The sequence below is a fragment of the Calidris pugnax genome, unplaced genomic scaffold, assembly GCF_001431845.1.
Source record: "Calidris pugnax isolate Ruff unplaced genomic scaffold, ASM143184v1 scaffold32, whole genome shotgun sequence".
In the NCBI taxonomy this organism is placed as follows: Eukaryota; Metazoa; Chordata; class Aves; order Charadriiformes; family Scolopacidae; genus Calidris; species Calidris pugnax.
In genome coordinates, this window is record NW_015090783.1 from 2,462,500 (window position 1) to 2,484,538 (window position 22,039).

Here is a 22,039-nt window from a genome sequence, read left to right on the forward strand (position 1 = left end):
AATGACTGTACCATTTAATACATGTGAAGGGTTAGATACAGATGGGTCTACAAAGCCTGAAAAGCAGTTACTGTGGCTGTTCTTTGTTTAAGTGGATGATTATCTTGTGTGATTATATTATAGGTTGGTGACTTACAGTATGCATCTCCTGCCACGGTATCCCGCTGTGGAATGGTCTTTGTAGATCCTAAAAATCTGAAATACAAGCCCTACTGGCAGAAGTGGGTCCAAGAAAGAGAAAATGAGGTAGGAACTTTTGCACTTGTTCAGGGAGTATCTCTATTAAATACTGAACATTTGACAGCTGTAAAAAACCAACTTTGTAAAGGCAGCCTGATTTTCTGACAAATCCAATCACTAGGCCTGCAGCAGAGGGCTAAAGAGAGTTCCTAGATTTTTACCTTCTGGTTATTTCTGAGAAGTGAAGAACCAAGAAATCAGTTTACTTGATCTCTGGAGAGTGAGATTGCTTAGGTCCTTGTATGTTACATTTAGATTAAAAACTCAAGTCCACAGGGAGCCAAAGTAAGACAGCTTAGTTGCTAGCACCTGGTGAATGGATATCCTCACCTGCTGAAAACCCAGACCATACAACAGTGTCACATTTCTTCATGTGACTGTACCCTCTCTTTGGGAGAAGTGAGTCCTGCAAACTTGGACAGCCAGGTATTGAAGGGAAGCTTTTCTGTCAAAAATCAGCTGTCTAGTTTCCATGTGCTGAATTATTGTCCTTTTTGTTCCTCAGCAAGAGAGAAATGATTTGAATTATCTCTTTGAAAAATATGTGCCCTACCTTATTGACATGATTGTAGAGGGAATTGTGGATGGCAGAAATGAAGAAAGGCTGAAGACTATTGTTCCTCAAACAGATTTAAATATGGTAAGAAATAAAGAGCAAAGGTTGAAAAAGTTTATTGAAAAAGTAATGGAACAATAGAGAGAGTAAAAACCTCCCAAAGAAAGCACAGAAGTAGAGTCCATGCTGAAATGTCAGTTTGCTAGTGATGAGCATCAAGAGATAAAAGAAACAGTCAATTCCCAAGAGTGCTCTTCTGCTGTCATTGATGCTCAGGTGTCAGGTAGATACACCTGTAAGGACAAAAGATCAGCGAACACTCAAACAGCTGAAAACATACTAGGTTTATTTACAGTTTTGTCTTGTTTTACAACAGGTGGTGCAGTTGACTATGATGCTGAAAGCTCTACTTACGGTACAGCCTTATGATCCTGATGTTCTGGAGTGTTTTTTCTTGGAAGCTTTGTATTGCTCCTTAGGTGCTGCACTGCTTGATGCTGGGAGAATTAAATTTGATGAAAATGTTAAGCGTATTTCCTGCATGTCTACCGTTCACGACGATAACATCCTGGCTAAGCCAGGGGAGCTGCCAGGTAGGATCTTGTCATAATTTACTCTGAATCCCATTGATTATATTAGGAAAATGTTAGTTTCCGTGAAGGCAGAATATAATTATTCCTTACAGCTAGCTGTACTGGCTGCAAAATATGCTCACTGATCACTGGAAACCACATAGTGATACAGATGTTAGATGACTCTCAGCTACTGGTCTGGCCTCACAGAACAGTACTTTTCTGTGCCAAGCTGAAGAGGTGGACAGTGAAAGGAAAAACGAAACGCGAAAAGAAAGCCAGTGGAAAGTGCTTAAAAACCGATAGTATGATCCTAGTATTCTGGACTAGGAGACTTTTGGTTGATGTCTTACTGGGTTAAATGACAAGTAAACAGAGTGTAGTGTCCGTAATCTTACCCTTAACTTTCATCTCAATCAGATTATTTTCTTAGGAAATATTTCAGTGTCCTAGAAAACCTCCAGTTGCTTAATGGTTTGCAGGTCAGCTGCCAACTTTGTACGACTTTCATTTTGATGGATTGAAAAAAAAGTGGGTACCTTGGATGAAACTTGTTCCTGAATATATTCATAAGCCTGAAGTGAAATTTCTTGACATTCTAGGTGAGTGTAAGATAAAATACAGTGATGATATGCCTTTAATTTATAACGTGTCACCACTGAGTGTATGGCACAACATGAGACATCCTCTTTCTGTACTGAAGTTCATCTACTTAGTTCGGTTTCTTGTGATGGCACAAATCAATTTCTTCAGTGTTCTTGTCATAATAGCTTAGCAGAAATAGAGTTGATACTTACAGCACTGTGTAATACAGAAATGAGGAAAGGATGAAAAGGTTGTTTCAGTTAATAGGAGCTAAGTTTTTTACAAGCCAGAATAGCAGAAGATTCACAGTCTGCTTTACCAGAAACTCTAGGAAAAATGTCAGCTCCGTGGTTCAGGCACTTGGTAGGTAAAACTTACACTCTTAAGGCTGTTATTGGTTGTTACTTCAAGCCTTGTGTAATGGTGACAGGTGCTTTTTGCAGTTAATGACAGATTAATGCAGGTTACTTTATAGTAATACTTCAGCAAGCACAGGTTAACTTCACTGACACAAGGGATAATTATATGATCTCTAAAGTTGCTCCTAATGGCAGGCTATTCACATAGGACAAAATTCATCTCCATAGAGTTCTGGGAAAATGCTTATGATCCAAATAAATCCTGATTATATCCTTGAAATAGGGATTAAATGGAGCTTAACCAGTCCATGACCCTTCTATATGGAAGATAATTTCTTTTTAAATATATCTATAGGAGAAAAGATCCCAACAATAAAAGCTGAAAAGAGATAGTTGAGCAATTAAAATTTTTCTTTCAATATTGTTAGTGAGTTGATATTTCAGGTTATGTCTTTGTGCATCTGCATGTTAATACCTTGAGAGTCTGATCCAGCACTGTCCTATAAATGTAAATCCCCTCGCTGTACTGCATTTTAATTTAACTTGCTATCATATTCATGATCTTTTTCAGTGCCTACAGTGGATACAACACGCACTACTTGGTTACTAGAACAGATGGTAAAAATAAAACGCCCAGTTTTACTTGTAGGTGAATCAGGTACATCTAAAACAGCAACTACACAAAACTTCCTCAGCAATCTGAACAAAGACCTTAATGTATGTATGAGGCATTTTGCCTTGTTTTTAAAGCTGCTTTTTTTGTCCTTTGTCCTTGTTTTAAATTTGCATTGTGAAGCCTGAGTCTATGGGGAGCAATAGGGCAATATTGACTTTGGTAACATAACTGCAAGCTCAGACCCAGAGTGTGTGAATGATTTGAAAATCCTTCAGGATCAAAGAAGTTTTGTTCTGTTCTACCATGTACAGGTTCAATTTTATAAAGTAAATATATGTTTTTGAAGTGCTAAGAATGGGATTACTTTTCTTTGTCATCTGTAATTCAAGTGAATAAATGAACCAGATAAGTGTTTCCTGTATGTCTAACAGTCTAATATAAAGAATATTTTTGAATGCTTTAGTTAAAAAAGGAACAGGTAAAAATCCTTTCTTATCCATTTACTCCCCTTTCCAGCTGCTGCTAGTAATTAACTTCTCTTCTCGTACAACATCAATGGACATTCAGAGAAACCTAGAGACAAATGTAGAGAAACGAACTAAAGATACTTACGGCCCTCCTATGGGAAAACGTCTCATTGTTTTCATGGATGATATGAATATGCCAAGGGTAAGCTGCCAACGGTTTGCAAGGTAGGGGTGGCACTGATGTGGTCCCTTCATACACAGATCCAATGAATCACAAGTCAAGGAGATTCATGGTAAGTCCATAACTGGATTTCAGCTTAGGATCTTTAGAGGAGTTTGGTTTGTGTGCAGTAAGTAATGTTTCTGTCTGTTACAATATTTATCCTACATATAAGTGAGATCGTGTTGGATCATTTCTTTCTGCTGTTAAAATCATATCTCTGTGGCCTGATACTGTTTGCAGGTTGTGTACTATAGAAACCATCTCTTCCTCTTTACAAATAGGGCAAAAGAGTATGTATGCATTTAGTTTGTCTTTCAAAAGAAGCACTTTTCCCATAGGAGACATCAGAATGAATGTTCACAATCAGTGCTAGAGCTTTACAAAGTGTCACTTAGTCTTTGTAATGTTCTCCTGAGTATGGAGCACAATATTTCCACATTTATAGCAGTAAGTGGCACGCTGATGTACTGTGCGTTAAAGAGTTTGACTCTTTTGTGTTACAAAGGTTGACGAGTATGGCACACAGCAACCCATTGCCTTGTTGAAGCTACTGCTAGAAAAAGGTTTCTTGTATGACCGTGGTAAGGAGATGAACTGCAAACTTCTTCGAGACCTGGATTTTATTGCTGCCATGGGGAAGGCTGGAGGAGGTCGGAATGAAGTTGACCCTCGATTCATCTCACTCTTCAGTGTTTTTAACATACCTTTTCCTTCTGAGCAGTCACTGAATTTGATCTATGCCTCCATCCTGAAGGGCCACACCGCGGTAATTTCACTGTTTTTAGAGGGTTGTTCAACAGCTTTATTATTTTTAAATAGACATTTATTTCTGTGTTATCACAAGACCTGAAATCTTCTGTTACCAGTTTTTTTTCTTGTTTAGAACCTCATGCAAACCTTTCCCTTCCTCTTCTGTTTCTCAGGAGATGAGTTTACATTGTTTTCATAAATTCTTGAGTAATATGTACACTTTCAAGTCAGCAGGTAATTTATAAAACTGGTGCTTTTTGTAGGTTGAAACCTGTGAACCCTTTGGTCACGGTTCCTGTAACCAAATACACAAAAGTCAGCAAACTCTTTTCTGAATGGCAGTGAAAAATTTAATATAATGCAGTAGACTGCATTGCTAGCAAGTAAACTGCAACATTATATAAGAAAAGAGCAGTTTATTTTTTCTGCTATGGAAGTGCTGTAGAAATCCCAGTCATGGAGTTTGGTGTCTTCAGCACTGTACAGGCTTGGGAATGAAGGTGGGTCCTGCCTGAAACTTTTAACTGCAGAATGTTCATACTACACAGGAATAAGAATTTCTGAAAATGTTTGCCCTCAGTTATTTGAAAATATGCCAAGCAAGGCTAAAAACTGGAAACCAGAATGAATATGTTTAATAGCATTGAGTTCTCTATGGGCAGTCTCATGAAAACACTTTTTCTTTCTCATGTTTTCAGATGTTTAATGAGTCTGTATCAGCCATCTCTGACAAGATTACTGTCTGTACTTTGGAGCTTTATAAAAAGATTATTCATGACCTACCCCCTACTCCTTCTAAATTCCATTACATTTTTAACCTGCGGGATCTCTCCAGGGTGTATAATGGACTTATTCTTACAACTCCAGAGAGGTAAGAATAGAAAAATTGCCTCCAGTGATCCTACACCTATTTATATTGGATGAATCTGGGTGGAGATGAGGTAATTCTCCCAGGTATCCAGTGACAGGATGTGTGGGAACAGTTCAAAGCTGTGCCAAGAGAGGTTTAAAATGGACATTAGGAAGCATTTCTTTACTGAGAGTGTGGTCAAACACAGGAACAGGTTCCGACAGAGGTGGTCAATGCACCAAACCTGTCAGTGTTTAAGAGGCATTTGGATAATGCCCTTAATAACATGCTTTAACCTGGTCAGCCCTGAATTGGTCAGGCACTTGGACAAGAAGATTGTTGGAAGTTACTTCCAACTGAAATATCCTATCCTATCCTATCCTATCCTATCCTATCCTATCCTATCCTATCCACGATAATAAACACTGATACATTAATCTTTCTTAAATATGATGTCCAGAGGTAAAAAGACAAACAAATTAATTATTTGTCCTTATGACAAGAAGAAAACCAAAAAGAGTTAAAAAAAGTCAATCCAGACTTTGGTCAGTGTTATTAACCATATGGCCTTAGGAATCACGTCACCTCATTTGGTGCAGTCTGATATTTCAATGTTAATGTAGGTTTCCAACAGTGACCCAGATGGTGAGAGTTTGGAGAAATGAGTGCCTGAGGGTTTTCCATGACAGGCTGATTAATGAAGCAGACAAAGCATTGGTGAGTAATTTCTTTCAGTTTTTAGTAGTCACTGACTATTACTATGGCAACTAATTTGCAACAGCAACATTACCAATTGTTGCACTCGGCTCTTGCAGTCAGACTGCAGACTTGTCTAACCACTATGTTGCTCCATTAATTTAAAACATGGCCCATGCAGTTTTCTCTTCTAAAATAAAGTGAACTATGGTAGACAAAGTGAGCAGATACGTTGAAGGAACAGAAAGTGTCACTTGGTTTGCCCATCCAGGAAAATTGGTTAGCAGTGGCACAGGTGGTTTTTTTTTTAACAAGCTTATCATTTTTTGCCTTAAACTTCTGCAGTCCATAGGCTTGAATGGTTCTTGAACTGCCTAAAAGATCATTTTAGATCATACATAACACACAAGAGGAGGCTGTGGTCTGTGCGTCTTCTAGTGACATAAGTACTCCATTGAAATCAGTCAGTATTTGAGCAAGAATCTGCATTATCACCCTTCTGAGTGTTACTAGATTCAGAATCATCTGCTTTGTTGTGTTTCCTGACTCATTTCATATACTTGAAGGTACAAGGTCATATAAAAAAGCTGATTGAAGAGAATTTCATAGATGACTTGGAGCATGCCATGAGGGATCCTATTCTTTTTGGAGACTTTAGAATGGCATTGAATGAAGGAGAACCTCGTATTTATGAAGATATCCAAGACTATGATGCAGCAAAAGCTCTCTTTCAGGTAATGTGCATCAGCGTGGGACCATGCCCAGTTCTGAGTCTGTGCCTGAGGAACGGGCAGAAGCCTACCTCAAACTGTAGGAAATCTGTTCTCTTTTTGTGTACACATAGAACTTTATGTGCACTTGTTACTCAAGTAACGTTACCCATTTGGAGTCTGCACTAATAAAAATTGAGGATCAGCTACAGGCTCAGCAGTGTTTTCCGGTAGTTTATTTTCCCTGAGGAAGTGGAAAGGAATAAGGTTGCTTATATGGGTTGTTATTTTATTAATGTTATTAATTGTTCCTTGGTCTCCTAGTAACATTCTGTCCACCTTCCTATGCAGGAGATTTTGGAGGAATATAATGAATTTAATGTTAAAATGAATCTGGTTCTTTTTGATGATGCTTTGGAGCACTTAATCCACATACATCGCATCATACGGATGGATCGTGGGCATGCCCTGCTCATAGGAGTGGGAGGCTCAGGAAAACAGTCTCTAACAAGACTGGCTGCCTATACAGCTGGATGTGAGGTTAGTGACCCTCCATCTTTGCATTAAAAAAACCAAGGAAAGCAATATTATGATCAGGATTAAATTAACAGGGCGAGGGGAAGTCAGTCAGTCAGGATAAGATTGGGCTGGCATCTCTTCCCTGTGGAGAGAAAAACAAGGGGAGGTGATTGCCAGGAAGTCTAAGATGATGGCTGGGGGTCATCTCAGCAGCAAGATGTCAGTGCCTAAATCCAGGGTTTGGCACTGGGGACAGAAAACAAGGATGGGTTTGAGGGTGAACAACTTATAGTCCCTAACTACTGCTTTTGTTACTTAACTGTATTACAGCAGCACTCTAGTGCTGCTTGAGAAACCTTGTGATTGATACTGCAATATTTCAGATGGGAAATGTTCCTCTCTCACAGGGACTTTCAGTCTCTTACAGAGGCTGTTGGCTTGGAAGGGAAGAACAAAAAAGGAGGATGAACACAAAGCAATTTTGAAAATGCAGTCCTGCAGGGTGGTACAAATGTAATTTTAAAAAAGAATGTAACACATGATTTTTTTTACACTTACACATTTACTGATGATAGGTGCCAAACCAAAACCCTTGATCCAGTCTAATGGAAATCTAGAGTTACCATCATGTCTTGGGTTCATCTGTGTCTTCTCAGTGTACGTTTGCATCCCTAGGTGTTTGAGATCATCTTGAGTCGAGGATATGGAGAAAATAATTTCCGAGAAGATTTGAAAAATTTGTACCAGAAGCTGGGTATTGAGAACAAGTCAATGGTCTTCTTGTTTACAGATGCCCAGGTAGCAGAAGAGAGTTTCCTGGAACTCATCAACAACATGTTAACTTCAGGTGACACGGGCAGCCTCAATTACTCATCAGTGTCTACTTGTGACTCATAATCTCAAATGTACCCTTGATCTAGCTGTTACTGTTTCCCCCTGTGCTCTCTGCTGCTTTAGTTAGTTACACCTTTCAGTACTACCTGAAATGATCTTGGCCTTAATAATGGCATTTTGGCATCTTCTTAGAGTCTGGGAAGGCTATAGAGTTAATTCACACTGATCATGATGTTGCACGAGTCTCAGATTTCTTCTAAGACTGATGTATAACTTTAGCTGCATTTGGCTACAAACCCACCTTCTGTCCCATTGGCTTTTGAATAGCATTCACATGAACTGCAGCAGCTGCTTATATATATTTATATAAGCATGTCTATATATATATACACGTCCTAAACTGTAGTTTAGTATCTTTTAGTATATGCAGCAGCTGAAAATGAGCAGCAGCTGGCACTGTGTGACCATTCTCTCTATAGAATTTTCTACACAGTCTGATTTGAAAACAGCTGTGTTAAATCTTATCCCTTTCCTTGGTCTAGTTTTCCCTGTTCCTGTTCTGCTTATGTCTGTCATTAGGTAACTTATGCAGTATTAGCCACATGACTGAGAGAATGAAAATGTGAACCGACAGTTTGTAGAGACTAATGAAGATTTTATTTGCGGACTTAAAAGCACTTTATGTTCTTGTGACATTTTGTATATGTTACTGAAGCCCAAACAAAAATGAATTAATTATTCCTTAAAATCCCCTTGCATCATCCTAAGTACTGTCTCTCCGTTTTCCGTGGGGGCAGGAAGGGGGAGGAGAAGCATAAGAGTGATTAATAGGTTCATTCAAAACTACCCAGAATCATTTTTACAGAACGAGGTTTAAAATTTGTAACTCTGGTTTCTCATCTGCCCTATCCCCAGCCATATGGCTTTCTCTTACTGGTTGTTCTCACTAGCATTCTTCTGTCCTTATGTTACAGGAATGGTGCCAGCCCTTTTTGCAGATGATGAAAAAGACTCCATTCTAAATCAGATTGGAGATGAAGCTACTAAAGCTGGCATGAACCCAGCTAAAGAGAGTATCTGGCAATATTTTGTAAACAAATGTGCAAACAACCTTCATATTGTCCTGGGCATGTCCCCAGCTGGGGATGATCTGAGAACGTGGTGCAGAAATTTCCCAGGTATCAATTGTTTACACTGCTTCGTCCCTTCCTCGTGAAATACAGGCTTGCAGGAGAGAAGAATCTCAAGGGGACACTCAGAGATGTCTGGCAGCTAACGCAAACCAGCGCAAGTTTCATGATTTAGTATTTGCAGTGCAGGATTTTTTTCCAGTTAATTACCACATATCAGTGGGTATTATTGATTAGCATTTACCAGATCAGTTCATTTTCCAGCTGGACAGTTAGAAATCAATTAGTCATCCTCTTTGAACTGGAAATATACGGCCTATGTCTGCACCCTCTCTTCTGTAGTCTGTACAGAACAGTGCATGGTATTAAATTATTATGAAGCTAGGATGGTGGTAAGAGAAACATTTTTGTATCCAAAGCCAAAAGAAAGGCATGGTGAGAGGAACACCCTCTGAGAGAAAAAACACCTGAATCTGGTGGACACTGTGCGTAAGCAGGTGGCTCTAAGGAGCACTGGGAGACTGGAAAGGCATGTGACAGATGGGTACGGGTGGGAAACCTAATTCAAGCATTAAAACACCTTGTTGCAGCTCTTGAGTGCATCCTGTACTATGTACAGCCTAAAGAATAGTACAATGGGGTTAGCAGGACACAGGTGCAAAGTTGTTTGTTTACTATTAAAATGGAAGTGTTGACTTTGTGGTAAATATTGTTGCTAAGCAGGAGTCAAATAAAACAGAACCTGCAGATTCTTGATGCAAATAAAGTTAAGCACGGGACTGCCTAGGGTCTAGTTTTATGAAGGAATTTTTCAGATAACACTGTCCTTTTATTTTAAGGTCTTGTCAACAACACTGGTATTGACTGGTTCTTACCCTGGCCCCGCCAGGCCTTGTATGCAGTTGCGCAATCCTTTGTTGGTATGTAAAATGTCACTATTTTAACCCATTCACCCTTAGGATAGCCTAAGAAATATATTTTTTACTTTGCAGTCATTGTAGATTTCATAATTTGATTTCCCATTATGCTTGCGTCTAAACAGGTGATGCAATATTCCAGTCAAAAAATGGTTTGGGATGGAAGTTTCTTACTCAAATAGATTAAAAAAAATGCTAAAATTCAAGTTTCCAACTCTGCCTACAATGTGGCCTGCCTCCCAGGAGGTTCAGGTTCTCTTCTGACTCTCCTCGATCTTGCTTTTTGCCCCAGAAAAGGCTATTTTTGTGCCTGCCTTAGATGTGCATAAGAAACACGCTAATTGACAGACTCTTAAAATAAACCCAAAACCTTTGATTTTTTCTTATTTTTTCTACCCAATTTTAGGAAAAAACACACGCGTCCCACCAGAGAACTCCAAGTCAGTGATTGAGCATATGGTCATGGTGCATGAATCTGTAGGGGACTTCAGCAAGAGGTTTCTGCAGAAGCTGAGACGGAGCAACCATGTCACACCAAAGAATTACCTTGATTTTATCCATACTTATGCAAAATTGCTGGAGGAGAAAAACGAGTTCATTTTAGGTAAGGCTGTGAAAATGCTTTCGACTTTTTAATAAGGGATTTAAATTTCTTTTTTTTTTTTTTTTTAAATGGTGGTCAGCATTCCACGTATTACCCACATTATACAAAACTAACTTTATCAGTACTGTCTCAAATGCTGTGCTGGCATCTGGTTTTGGCATTGGACCGGTATCTTGGCCACATGTGAGTGTTTGGACTCTGTCTGTCAAACGGTGGACTCCCCTCAAATTCTTTTGTGCATCAGCCTGAGCCAGAATCTCCAAACCAGACACTGCTTGGGGAAGAGTCTGATTAAATTTAATACCAGCCTAGCCTAGCTCAAGGTTTGACATTCCTCCTCAAGCAGCAATTCTTATTCATCCTTCAGTGGGCACTGAAATATGTGAAGAGGATCACACATGAACAGTGTAACATGGAAAGCAAGTTGTGGCACAGCGGTACTATGTGGCAGCTCAAGTGACATTAGCACCATCTTGGGCAGGAGGCTTAGGAAAAGAAAAGTCTCTCAGAGTCATTTTCCTTTCATAACCAAGCTTGCCTTGTTGCAAAGTGCACCTATAACCATATTTACCTTCTGTGAGATTGTCTGTTGCTGTGTGATAGGACACAATCGATTCACTAACATTTCTCCCTTTTTTTTTTCTACCTAGCACAATGTAAACGGCTGAATGGGGGCTTAGTTAAACTGAAGGAAGCTAGTGTACAGCTGGTTGAGCTGAACAAGAAACTTGCTGAGCAAAGGATTATATTAGCAGAAAAAGCAGCTGCTTGTGAAGCTTTGTTACAAGAGATTTCAGCTAACACAGAAGTAGGTAGGTAGTTTACAGGCTAAGCAAGCCTCATGTAGTCTGTGTTGTGTTGGGTTGGCCCCAACTCAACCCTCTAAATGCTCCAGCTGCTTCGAGAGGTAACCCTCTTGTTCTGTCTGTGCTGATCTAGTGTCATGCTAGAAGAGTAGGACCCCTGTCTTTCCCAGATTGCCATCTTAGCAATCTATTTGGCCTACAGTATTTTACACAACACAATACATGTGTTCTCCTGCCCTTGTCTTCCCTTTCCAAGGTGCAGGATGTAATGTGGGAAAGAAGCATTAGCAAGAAAGGGACTTTCTGATTCAGAAAATTGCTATTAGAGGAAAAATAAAGGGAAGCATGGGAGGAAAAAAGATTATGTATGTTCTTGGCTGTAACACTAACAGTATTCTTTACCTGGTGGTGGAATTGCAAACATTGGCAAGCTAGTAACAAAAAGGTACTGAATTGATGGTAATTTCTGATTTTCGGCCAAGAGCAAATCTGTATTAGTGTATGTTCTGTATACGCATTTGAATAATCCATTTATGGTCCTGCCTTTACAATTCCTAGCTGAGGAGAAGAAAAAACTGGCTGAAGAAAAAGCTGTGGAGATAGAGGAACAGAATAAAATTATTGCTACAGAGAAGGCGGCTGCCGAGACAGCTTTGGCTGAAGTCATGCCTATTTTAGAAGCTGCCAAACTGGAGCTTCAGAAGCTTGACAAGTCTGATGTTACTGAAATCAGGTGACTCATTTGGATGTACTCTTGGAAATTCACTGAGACACCCTTGTGCAGGGTCTGAACCTTTACCTCACCTTTCTCACCTGCATGGTGTGTGGGTGAAGGTCAGGACATCAGTTGTCTGGGTGCAGAGGTCACAACAGAATCCCCTGATTCTTAGCCTAGGACTTACCCTCAAGCCTGATCTTCCACTCCTTCGTTTGATGTCTTCCCCATAATTCTCTACCCCGTGTCTGATGCACCAGGAACCACTATGGTTTTCTGCCTCAGCGGTGGCTGTCCAAACCCCTTCATTCCTCCTCTGTTTTTATTCTGTGTGAATACCAGTTCCACATACCAGTTATTTTTCAGGGATGCTTTGATAGCTTGAAAATGTGTTTCTCTGCTGAGTTAACTTCTTGCTGTGCTTTTATAGTATATCTTGTGTTTGGGGATAGATATGAAAGCACATCCAGTCCTTGGCTCTCCCGGAAATAGCAATTGTTCTCCCTTCCCTGCCACACTTGTTTAGTTTCCTTTCTCCTGTAGATCTCTGGATTCTTCCTGTATAATATACATATATGTAGTATATATAGTATAATATACTGGGTTCTTCCTTTATACTTTCTCCTAAGGGACAGTTGTTTCACTGGTCAGTATTTTAGGCCTTCCACTGTTGAAATCCTTTAGTAATTCATTGATCAATTTGTCTGAATACAAGAACAGGTTTTGAGCTTTTGACTAGTTAATAATTTCTTGTCTGGCCTGGGCTATCTTTTTCACTTTGTTTAGGATCTCTAATGGACTAGCTCTTGTTGCATTGCAATGACTCTTTTAATGGGAAGTACCTGTGTCTGGCATCATGTGCTTTGTCTCTTCCTTTTACTCATCTACTGTCGTATTCATCTGTTTTCTAGATCCTTTGCAAAACCCCCTAAGCAGGTGCAGGTTGTTTTGGAATGTGTTCTTATAATCAGAGGCTACAAAGAATTAAACTGGAAGACAGCCAAAGCAATGATGTCTGAGGCAAATTTCCTGCGATCCCTGATGGAGATAGATTTTGATGGAATTACTCATAGCCAAGTGAAATCTGTCCGAGGTAAATTACTGATCTGTATGCTTGGAATGAACATAGGATCTTGTTAATGTGTAGCAATGTCAGCGTCAGTCCTTCCAGTGTTATTTGGGAGGGTGGGATTCACTTTGTGCAGAGGGACAGCACTGTTGACAATGCTGCAGATGTTGCACTGTTGGGATGACTGGATTTTTCAGAGTTCAAAGACCTTTTGCTATGTGTTACATCCAGCTTATACCTTAGTGAGGGTCTTACATGCTCTGGTTTAGAGCAGGCAAGAAACAAACAGGATACCTGAGCAGACCTGCTGTCTGCTTTTAGCCACTTAGTAGAATTGCGACCTCATCCATGTGGTGGCAATTAAAATGTGATATGCACAGAGTGGAAAGAAGATAAGCTCTATCTAAAGCTAATTGGCAAAACTTTGCACATGCTCACTAGGTTGTAATCCAGAATAGTTCCATTAAGAGGGGAATTTGGCTCTTTGAAGAGAATTGCATCTGATTGCCGCAGAGAAAACCAACCATGATCCTCAGACATGCTGATCAACTCCTGAATGCACTCCCCTCCTGGAGAAAGAACTTGAGGAATCATTAGCAATATTGTGTTTGTATTGTTATAGTCCAGTAGCTTCATCTTAAGGTCTGAGTCTCTTTAATATTCTGACAAATGTTTCATATTGTCTGTCACAGCATTGCTTGGTATTGCTGGTAGAGAAAGCTATTTCTCTGAGGATTTCTGCACTGTAATTCAATTCACTTGCAATATTTTTGTGTTTGCCTGTTTAGCTCTGTTAAAGAATCTTAATACTTCCTTCAATGAAATGGAACTTGTTAGCAGAGCAGGACTGGGAATGTTAAAGTTCGTTGATGCAGTGATGAGCTACTGTGATGTGGTTAGAGAAGTCAAGCCAAAGAGAGAAAAGGTAAAGTGTGTGGATTCAAACTCAGAGGAAGATGAAGCGTGATCCTGATATGAAAAATAATACTTGACAATTTTGTAGACTGCCCATTTCTCCTCTTTGAAGTGTTTAAGAAGAGGTCTTTAGGAGAGCTATTGCAGTACAAGTGAGGCAGGTACTCAGTTTGATGTGTCATGATGCTGTGATATGGGTTCCCATTCCTGCCTGTGCTCGATGGAGGAGGGAGGAACATGTTGAGTTGGAATTTTGTGATTTAAATAAACGGCAGTGTTTGATGTGTCATGATGCTGGGATATGGGTTCCCATTCCTGCCTGTGCTCAAGGAGGAGGGAAGAACATGTTGAGTTGGAATTTTGTGATTTAACATGCTTAGAAAAACACAGTTTATAACTGTCTGCTGAAAACAGACTTCAAAACACATGGCATTTGCAGAGAGCAGAGCTCAGTGGTACACAACATCCATGTCCCTTAAGCACAGACCTTTGACTAACTTTTTTTAGAACGACTGGAAAGTTAGCTGTATTACCAAAGGAAATCTAATGTCCAACAGATGATACTGGGAAGCTTTCTTCAAGAAGACAGTATTACATACAGCTGGCTAATGAGAAAGTATATTCACTATGTGATGAGTCTGACTATTTTTGAGGTCTTAATATTGTTGTTATTAAGCAGACAAACCTCCTCTTTTGTCATGGGGTGACAGTCCTGCTAACCTCCAGTGTCTGGATACAAAACTCTAGGAGATTTATCTGCTTTGGAACTGCAGTATCAGACCATGATGTATACCTTTGGGATGGGGAGAGGCGGGTGAGAAACAGTGCTAGTTATTTTGGCTTATGCTTTGGAATATATAAAATAGACAAATGAAATCTAAGAACTTAAGACATTTCTCCAAAGCCCTTCTTTCCTCTCATACTCTTACGTTTCCTTCATAATGTAATGTAGGTGGCTAGGCTAGAACGGAACTATTACTTGAGTAAGCGGGAACTGGAAAAGATAAAGGCTGAGTTGGCTGCCATTCAGAAGGAGCTTAAAGCTTTGGGGAACAGAAACAATGCTAGTTATTTTGGCTTATGCTTTGGAATATATAAAATAGACAAATGAAATCTAAGAACTTAAGACATTTCTCCAAAGCCCTTCTTTCCTCTCATACTTTTACGTTTCCTTCATAATGTAATGTAGGTGGCTAGGCTAGAACGGAACTATTACTTGAGTAAGCGGGAACTGGAAAAGATAAAGGCTGAGTTGGCTGCCATTCAGAAGGAGCTTAAAGCTTTGGGGAACAAATATGAAGAGGCAATAAGAGAAAACAAACAGTTACAAGAAGAAGCAGAGATTATGCAGAGAAGATTAGAAGCTGCTGACAAGCTCATCTTTGGCTTGAGATCTGAAAACAAGAGGTAAGTCTAGATTCAAAGAGGAACATTTTTGACATCAGAGGGTCATGTACCAGGGATAAAATCTATCAAATTGAGAGATTTTTGGAAATGGTCACTTCCTGTGATGTTTGTTTCTGAGATAGTATCTGTTCTGAGCTAATACCTATTAACTCTTGAAAAATAATAACATTTTTAGTGCAAAAGAAAAAGGTGAACTCAGATTAAAAGGAAGACGGTTCAGATCAACTCGATGTCTGTGGGCATCATAATAGTGAGAGAACAACTGACTGTAAATTTGGGGGCCTGTCTCAACCTACATCTAAAGTAGCAGCAAATGGAAATTCTGCACATAAACCCCATCTACCTGGTACAGACTGACCCAGGATTCCCTTGTAATTCTGTCAGGTGGACGAAGGAATTAGAGGACTATGAAATACGAAAGGTGAAGCTGCTTGGAGACTGTCTACTCTGTGCTGCCTTTCTGAGCTATGAAGGAGCATTCAACTGGGAGTTCCGTAATGAAATGATCTATCAAGTGTGGCAAGAAGATATCCTCTCACGAGAGATTCCTCTCAGTCAACCATTTAGCTTAGAAAGCCTCCTGACTAATGAGGTGGAGGTTAGCAGGTAAGTCCAGTCAAGAAGCCCAGTGACTACTGATTGTGAAATTGTGAACTGGGAATCTGAATCTGTAGCACAGATGTGGCATTGTGGGTGGAGGTGCACAGCCTTACCAGAGAGAGCCCATTTTACTTTCCTGTTTCAAAGATAGGAAAGAGACAAATTGTTTTTCTTCTGGTTAACAGAGACTATTTTTATAACAAACTGTTGGACTTTACACTCCAGGGACATTCACTGAACCTGGACATATATAATACCTTTTAAGGAGATTTTTAAAGGCGTTATCTGTAATATGTGTTGATCCCAAAGCCCAACATTAATTCCAAATTCATTGAAGTCAATTAAAAGATTCAACCCATGCCCAGGTAGCCCATTATGTCAACCACTGCAAGATTACTCACCAAAGGCAAGTCGGTGTAGTTACAAAAGACACAGACAATGAGTCAGCTGGAGTTTTGACGCTGTTCTCACAATCACATATACTGTATGTTCCCTTGTGTGTCTAAATAGTGTGCTCAATGAATTCCATCATTTTACTGACAAATGAAATGTGCTGCTCTCCCGTTGAGTTTTGGTCCCAGCCTGGTAGTTGATCTATTCCGTTCCCAGGTGGGTTTCCCAAGGATTGCCTCCAGATGAGCTCTCTGTCCAGAATGGCATCCTGACAACGTACGCAAGCCGCTTCCCACTCTGTATTGACCCACAACAACAGGCATTACACTGGATTAAGAAGAAAGAAAAAAAAAATAACTTGAGGGTAAAGATAAATGATCACTTACTGGTTGTTTTAAAAGCGCATAAATATATTTCACCTTGAACGGGGAACCGATTATGTACTGACAAATGTGTTGACTATTGTGTCTCTAAAAGGGATAGTAAATATCAGTGTTCACATGACTTTCAATACTTTGGGATTGATGGTTTGTTTGGGATTTTGGCCAGCCTTAGTTGATTAAGAAATAGTATTACCAAAAGGCTGGTGTAGATTGACTTTTATCTTAGCTCCAGAATGGAGATTTCATGTAGGACAATTAACAGAGGCACAGGTAGAACTTTGAAGAATAGTACTCCAAATTGAAATGATTCTCAACTGATAAAAAAATAAATAAATAAAAAGCACCTCGACTGTTTTGTACCAGTGCAGTTTACATCATCTGTAAGAAAGATAAAAAGCAACAAAGAGCAACTTCATTAGTGCTGGCAACAATTGTAAAATAATAATGTCAAGCAAATTGAATTATCAGTTCTCTTTTTCTATCTTCCCGTTATTCTCTTGCAGATGGCTTCCTTTAATGATCCAGATTTCCTTAAACAACTAGAACTGGCCATAAAGTATGGAAGCCCTTTCTTGCTGCATGGTGTTGATGAATACATTGATCCTGTGATAGACAATGTCTTAGAGAAGAATATCAAAGTTGCACATGGGCGAACATTCGTTGTCCTGGGTGACAAAGAAGTTGACTATGACAGTAATTTTAGATTGTACCTGAACACCAAATTATCGAACCCAAAGTATTCGCCCTCTGTGTTTGGCAAAGCTATGGTTATCAATTATACAGGTAAGCAAAAGTGTGTATTTAGTAGCAAAGTAGTGATTATGCGGTAGTGCACGTTTAGGGCCTGGCTGTTTGTCTGAAACAGCAATGAAACTAGATAGGCTCCCATATTCTTAGCATCTGATTTAACAGAAAATCCTTCTCGCTTCTCTCTTCTAATCTGAAACTGAGCTAAATATCTCTTCTTGCACCTGTCACATTAGATTGCTTCGGTAGAATTAAGATACAGAGTTATTAACCAAGTCACTCTGTTGCATCACTGTAGTTTTATGAGATGATGGAGATGAAATAAGTTTTGTGGAAGGTCTCCTTGTATTTAAAAAAAGACTATGTGCTGTGTACGTGTGTTGTATCTGTAGTTACACTAAAGGGCCTAGAGGATCAGTTGCTCAGCGTCATCACGGGTTTTGAAAGAAGAGAATTGGAAGAACAGAGAGAAAATCTCATCCAGGAGACAAGTGAGAACAGAAACTTGCTGAAAGATCTGGAAGACTCTCTCCTTCGGGAACTGACATCTTCCACAGGAAACATGTTGGACAACTTGGACTTGGTGCAAACCCTGGAAGAGACAAAATACAAAGCTACTGAGGTATTGGCTCTGAGCTTTTTGGGAGGATATAATAGAACATGGTTTTTCCTTTTATATTGTGCTTCATGTTTCACCCTTGAAGCTAGGAATTAGTTTGAAAGGAAATGGAGAGTTTTCTCCTGAGTATTTTGCATCTTTCAGTGTTGGGCAGTATTTTATTGCAGCACAGGACCAAATCCTATCTTCAGAAAAGTCCTTATCAGGACCAAAGTAAGGACTGTCTACAGTTCTAAAGAAAAGAGCATGTGATATATTTCTTTCAGCTCTGGAACAACCTTTGTCTTGTATTGTATCAGATCTGAAATGAAAAATTAAGGTATTTGTTACTCAGGAGGATGTAGAATCTCTGTTCTTGGAGGTTTTCAGGCTGTACTTGGACAAAGCCACAGCTGACTTGATCTAGTGATGGTCATAGTCCAACTTTGGGCAGAAAGTTGAACTAAAGATCCCCAGAGGGCTTTTCCCACACTATTTCCATGATTCTGTGTAAATCTTTGCCTTTACTTTTCATAAATACATAGGGTGGGAGTAATTTTCTCTAACTTTTGATTTTTACAATTCATACTACTTCTTTAGGGTTACCTGCCCAGATTCCCTATAAAGTCAACACAGAGAGGCAGGCACTGAATAGCTCTGCTTATTGTGATAGAATATACATACTGTGGACCAGCGCAGTAATTACATGTGTATAAAATCACTGTTTGGTTAGGTGATTGAAAAACTGAAACTGGCTGAGACGACAGCGGTGGATATTGATCATCTTCGAGATGGCTACAGACCAGCTGCCAGGAGAGGGGCCATTTTATTCTCTGTTTTGTCTGAAATGGCCCTTGTCAACATCATGTATCAGTACTCACTGGTCTCCTTCTTAGAGGTTTTTGGACTCTCTCTTCGGAAATCAATGCCCAGTCCTATTCTTTCAAAGAGGTTAAAAAACATCATGGATACACTGACTTTCAACACCTATAACTACGGCTGCACAGGTTCGTGGAATTTAGCGATGGGCTGATACTGTGCTCTGCAAATGCTTGTTAAAAGCTGTGCCCTCAGTTGGCTTACATCCAAGAGGCAAGTTACCAAAGAGTGAATTCACTAATATTGAATTCTCAGCATTGATCCCCATTTATACTTTACTCCCTTGCTGTTCCTGTTTGAAGAAACTATGCATATTACCAGTGTAACTTTTAAAGAAATGGTACTAATGGTAGAATGCAGCTGTGCGTCTCACATCCCTGGATGTAGCTCACAGATGCTGTTTTGACTCTGTAAGCCTGATCCAAAGCCCTGTCTTTGATCACCCTGATCTTGTGGGGTGATCTGATGCAGAATGTGGATTTAAAGATTGCTGCAGTTCCACGAGTTTTAGCAGCTGATTTTTGAAAATATTGTCCTTTTAATGTAGGCTTGTTTGAGAGACACAAGTTACTGTTCTCTTTTAATATGACTGTGAAGATAGAACAAGCTGATGGCCGAGTTCCACAAGATGAACTTGAGTTCTTTTTGAAAGGTAAAGTGAATATTTAAATATATAGCTGTATGTAGCAATAGCTGTAAGATCTTTTGAAGATAGATTTTGACCAGATATGATTTGCTGTAAACCTAAAACCTAGAGAGACCACTGAAAATAGCTGAACTGTGTTGATTTGCAAAAGTTGTGGATTCTACTATTTCTGTTTTTTCACTTTGTTAAACAGTGGTAGGCTAATCTTTACCTGCAGCTGTTGACAAATCTCACATTAGATAACTGTTGGGATGTTACCTGAGAAACATAACCTTTAGTTATTTTCTGACTGTGTATAAATAATTTTAGAAATGTTTGCAAAGATGTAACTGCCTTTTGCAAGCACTTGTAAAATGCCATCTTTTCTTTAGTAGACGAGTTTAATCTTTTAGTGCTTCCAGAAACAAATTTCCAGTTGGTTTCTCTGTGCAGTGGGACTGTATGTGTGGTCATGTATTGGAGAATTTATGACATGGACATTCACTCTGGTTTCTGAATGTGACTAGGCAATATTTCCCTGGAGAAGAGTGCAAGAAAGAAACCGTATGCTTGGCTTCCAGATCAAGGCTGGGAAGACCTAATTCGCTTGTCTGAACTACTTCCTGAGAAATTTGAATCTCTTCCAGATGATGTGGAAAAAAATCCAGATGTATGGAAAAATGTACGTGCTTTTCTGCAATCCTGGTTCTCTCTCCTTGTTTTTCTTCTGGTATTAAACATTCAAGTATGATGCAATGTGCCATAGCACTCGGCAGGAGGCATGTCACCACTGGCTTTTTCTGTCAAGGTCTTGCTTTTCTTCTTGGACCTCGGTTAGCGATTGGCTTATTTCCAGTAGAATTAAGGCCCTTATTATTTAAAAAACAAACCAAAAAAATTTTCCCTGGTAGACTGTAGATTTTTTATTTTCCAGTCAAATGCCTTAGATGAGTTATTTGCCCTGTTGAAGTCAGTGGAATTTTTGCTGTTGATTTCAACAGTCAACATTTCACTGTTACTTTTTGTACTGCTCAATTGTACTTTGATCTTGTGGCAGTGAGTTCTATAGGCTAGTTACAAACACAGACTTTCCTTTGTTCTGCCTTTAGTTTCATTCCATGTCTTCTTGCTTTATAAGAAGCCTTTCTGTAAGCAATCTGTTGATACTTTCTGCTTGAGATGCTATTTTCTGTGTCTTCAGAGAATTACTTGACGTAAAATGAAAGTACAAGTGTGTTTCTGGACTTGAATGCAATATAAACTGAAAAAGCTGCATTTTTTGCGTTCACTTAATCTTTTAATATTCCTTTGCAGCTGATTGACTTTGTTCTCCTTGTCTCTTGGCCCCTCATTAATCAAATTGCTTTTGTCTGCTTTCCTAGTAATTTCATTGATTGAGCCATTTGATCCATTTGCATTATCTCCCATCTTTTCTTGCCAGTGGTTTGATACAGAAGCTCTGGAGCAGATGCCATTCCCCATGCAGTACCAGGACAATCTCACAAACTTTCAGAAACTCCTGCTTTTACGGTGTTTCCGAGTGGATCGGCTGTATCGGGCAGTAATGGACTATGTTAGTCTGACAATGAGTGAGAAGTAAGTCACTCTCTTCTTTCAAATCCGAATCACACCATTCAGGTATTTGCTACAGAACCAGAGTTGTAATCATCTATATAAATGACTAATGCAATTTGCCTAAATAGAGTGTGTTTTGTCTCCATATCATTTCCATCTGCAGTAAGCTCTGATGCTTGTGTAAAAGTCATCTTTTACAAATGGCTGCTTTTGTGTAAGTTAGTTTATTGTGCTTCTTTTCCTACCAGGTACGTGCAGCCCCCCGTGATCAGCTTTGAAGCTGTCTTTGAGCAGAGCAGTCCTTACTCACCAGTTGTTTTTATCTTAAGTCCTGGCTCTGATCCCGTCAGTGACCTCATGAAACTGGCCGAGAGGACAGGCTTTGGAGGGGATAGACTCAAATTCTTAGCCATGGGACAAGGCCAAGAAAAGGTAACTTCACTGGGAGGGTAGGGATGTGCTGTGAACAGCATTTTGCAAATCATGCTCCTAATGTTGTGGGCCTGTTCAAATGTCCTTTCCAAAGGCCTGCTCCATTTTAAAGGGAGTTCCTTTGTGGTTCAGACCTAGCACACAGTTTGCCAGCCTGGGAGTAATGGTTCTCTGTAGGGTGAAAGGGGACATTTGGCTGATTGCAAGATTCAGAATCAGAATGATATTGTTGCCTGTTAAAAAATAGTTGAGCTGAAAAGGTGTTAC

General features: G+C 39.6%; 1 protein-coding gene across 1 annotated transcript in view; it reads left to right on the forward strand.

Annotated features, from left to right (window-relative positions):
• The window catches only part of DNAH10 (dynein, axonemal, heavy chain 10), a 57,103-nt gene that overhangs the window by 28,189 nt on the left and 6,875 nt on the right, over positions 1-22,039 (forward strand). Inside the window, 29 exon segments of the mRNA XM_014961013.1 lie at positions 124-246; positions 746-880; positions 1,173-1,389; positions 1,851-1,970; positions 2,884-3,029; positions 3,445-3,597; positions 4,124-4,384; positions 5,067-5,239; positions 5,842-5,935; positions 6,481-6,648; positions 6,949-7,164; positions 7,819-7,990; positions 8,952-9,155; positions 9,947-10,027; positions 10,431-10,628; positions 11,279-11,440; positions 11,993-12,167; positions 13,061-13,242; positions 14,007-14,143; positions 15,323-15,540; positions 15,925-16,146; positions 16,750-16,897; positions 17,420-17,699; positions 18,056-18,285; positions 18,995-19,268; positions 19,688-19,792; positions 20,293-20,447; positions 21,207-21,361; positions 21,589-21,772. Of these exon segments, the coding sequence (XP_014816499.1) occupies positions 124-246; positions 746-880; positions 1,173-1,389; positions 1,851-1,970; positions 2,884-3,029; positions 3,445-3,597; positions 4,124-4,384; positions 5,067-5,239; positions 5,842-5,935; positions 6,481-6,648; positions 6,949-7,164; positions 7,819-7,990; positions 8,952-9,155; positions 9,947-10,027; positions 10,431-10,628; positions 11,279-11,440; positions 11,993-12,167; positions 13,061-13,242; positions 14,007-14,143; positions 15,323-15,540; positions 15,925-16,146; positions 16,750-16,897; positions 17,420-17,699; positions 18,056-18,285; positions 18,995-19,268; positions 19,688-19,792; positions 20,293-20,447; positions 21,207-21,361; positions 21,589-21,772 (5,088 nt within the window).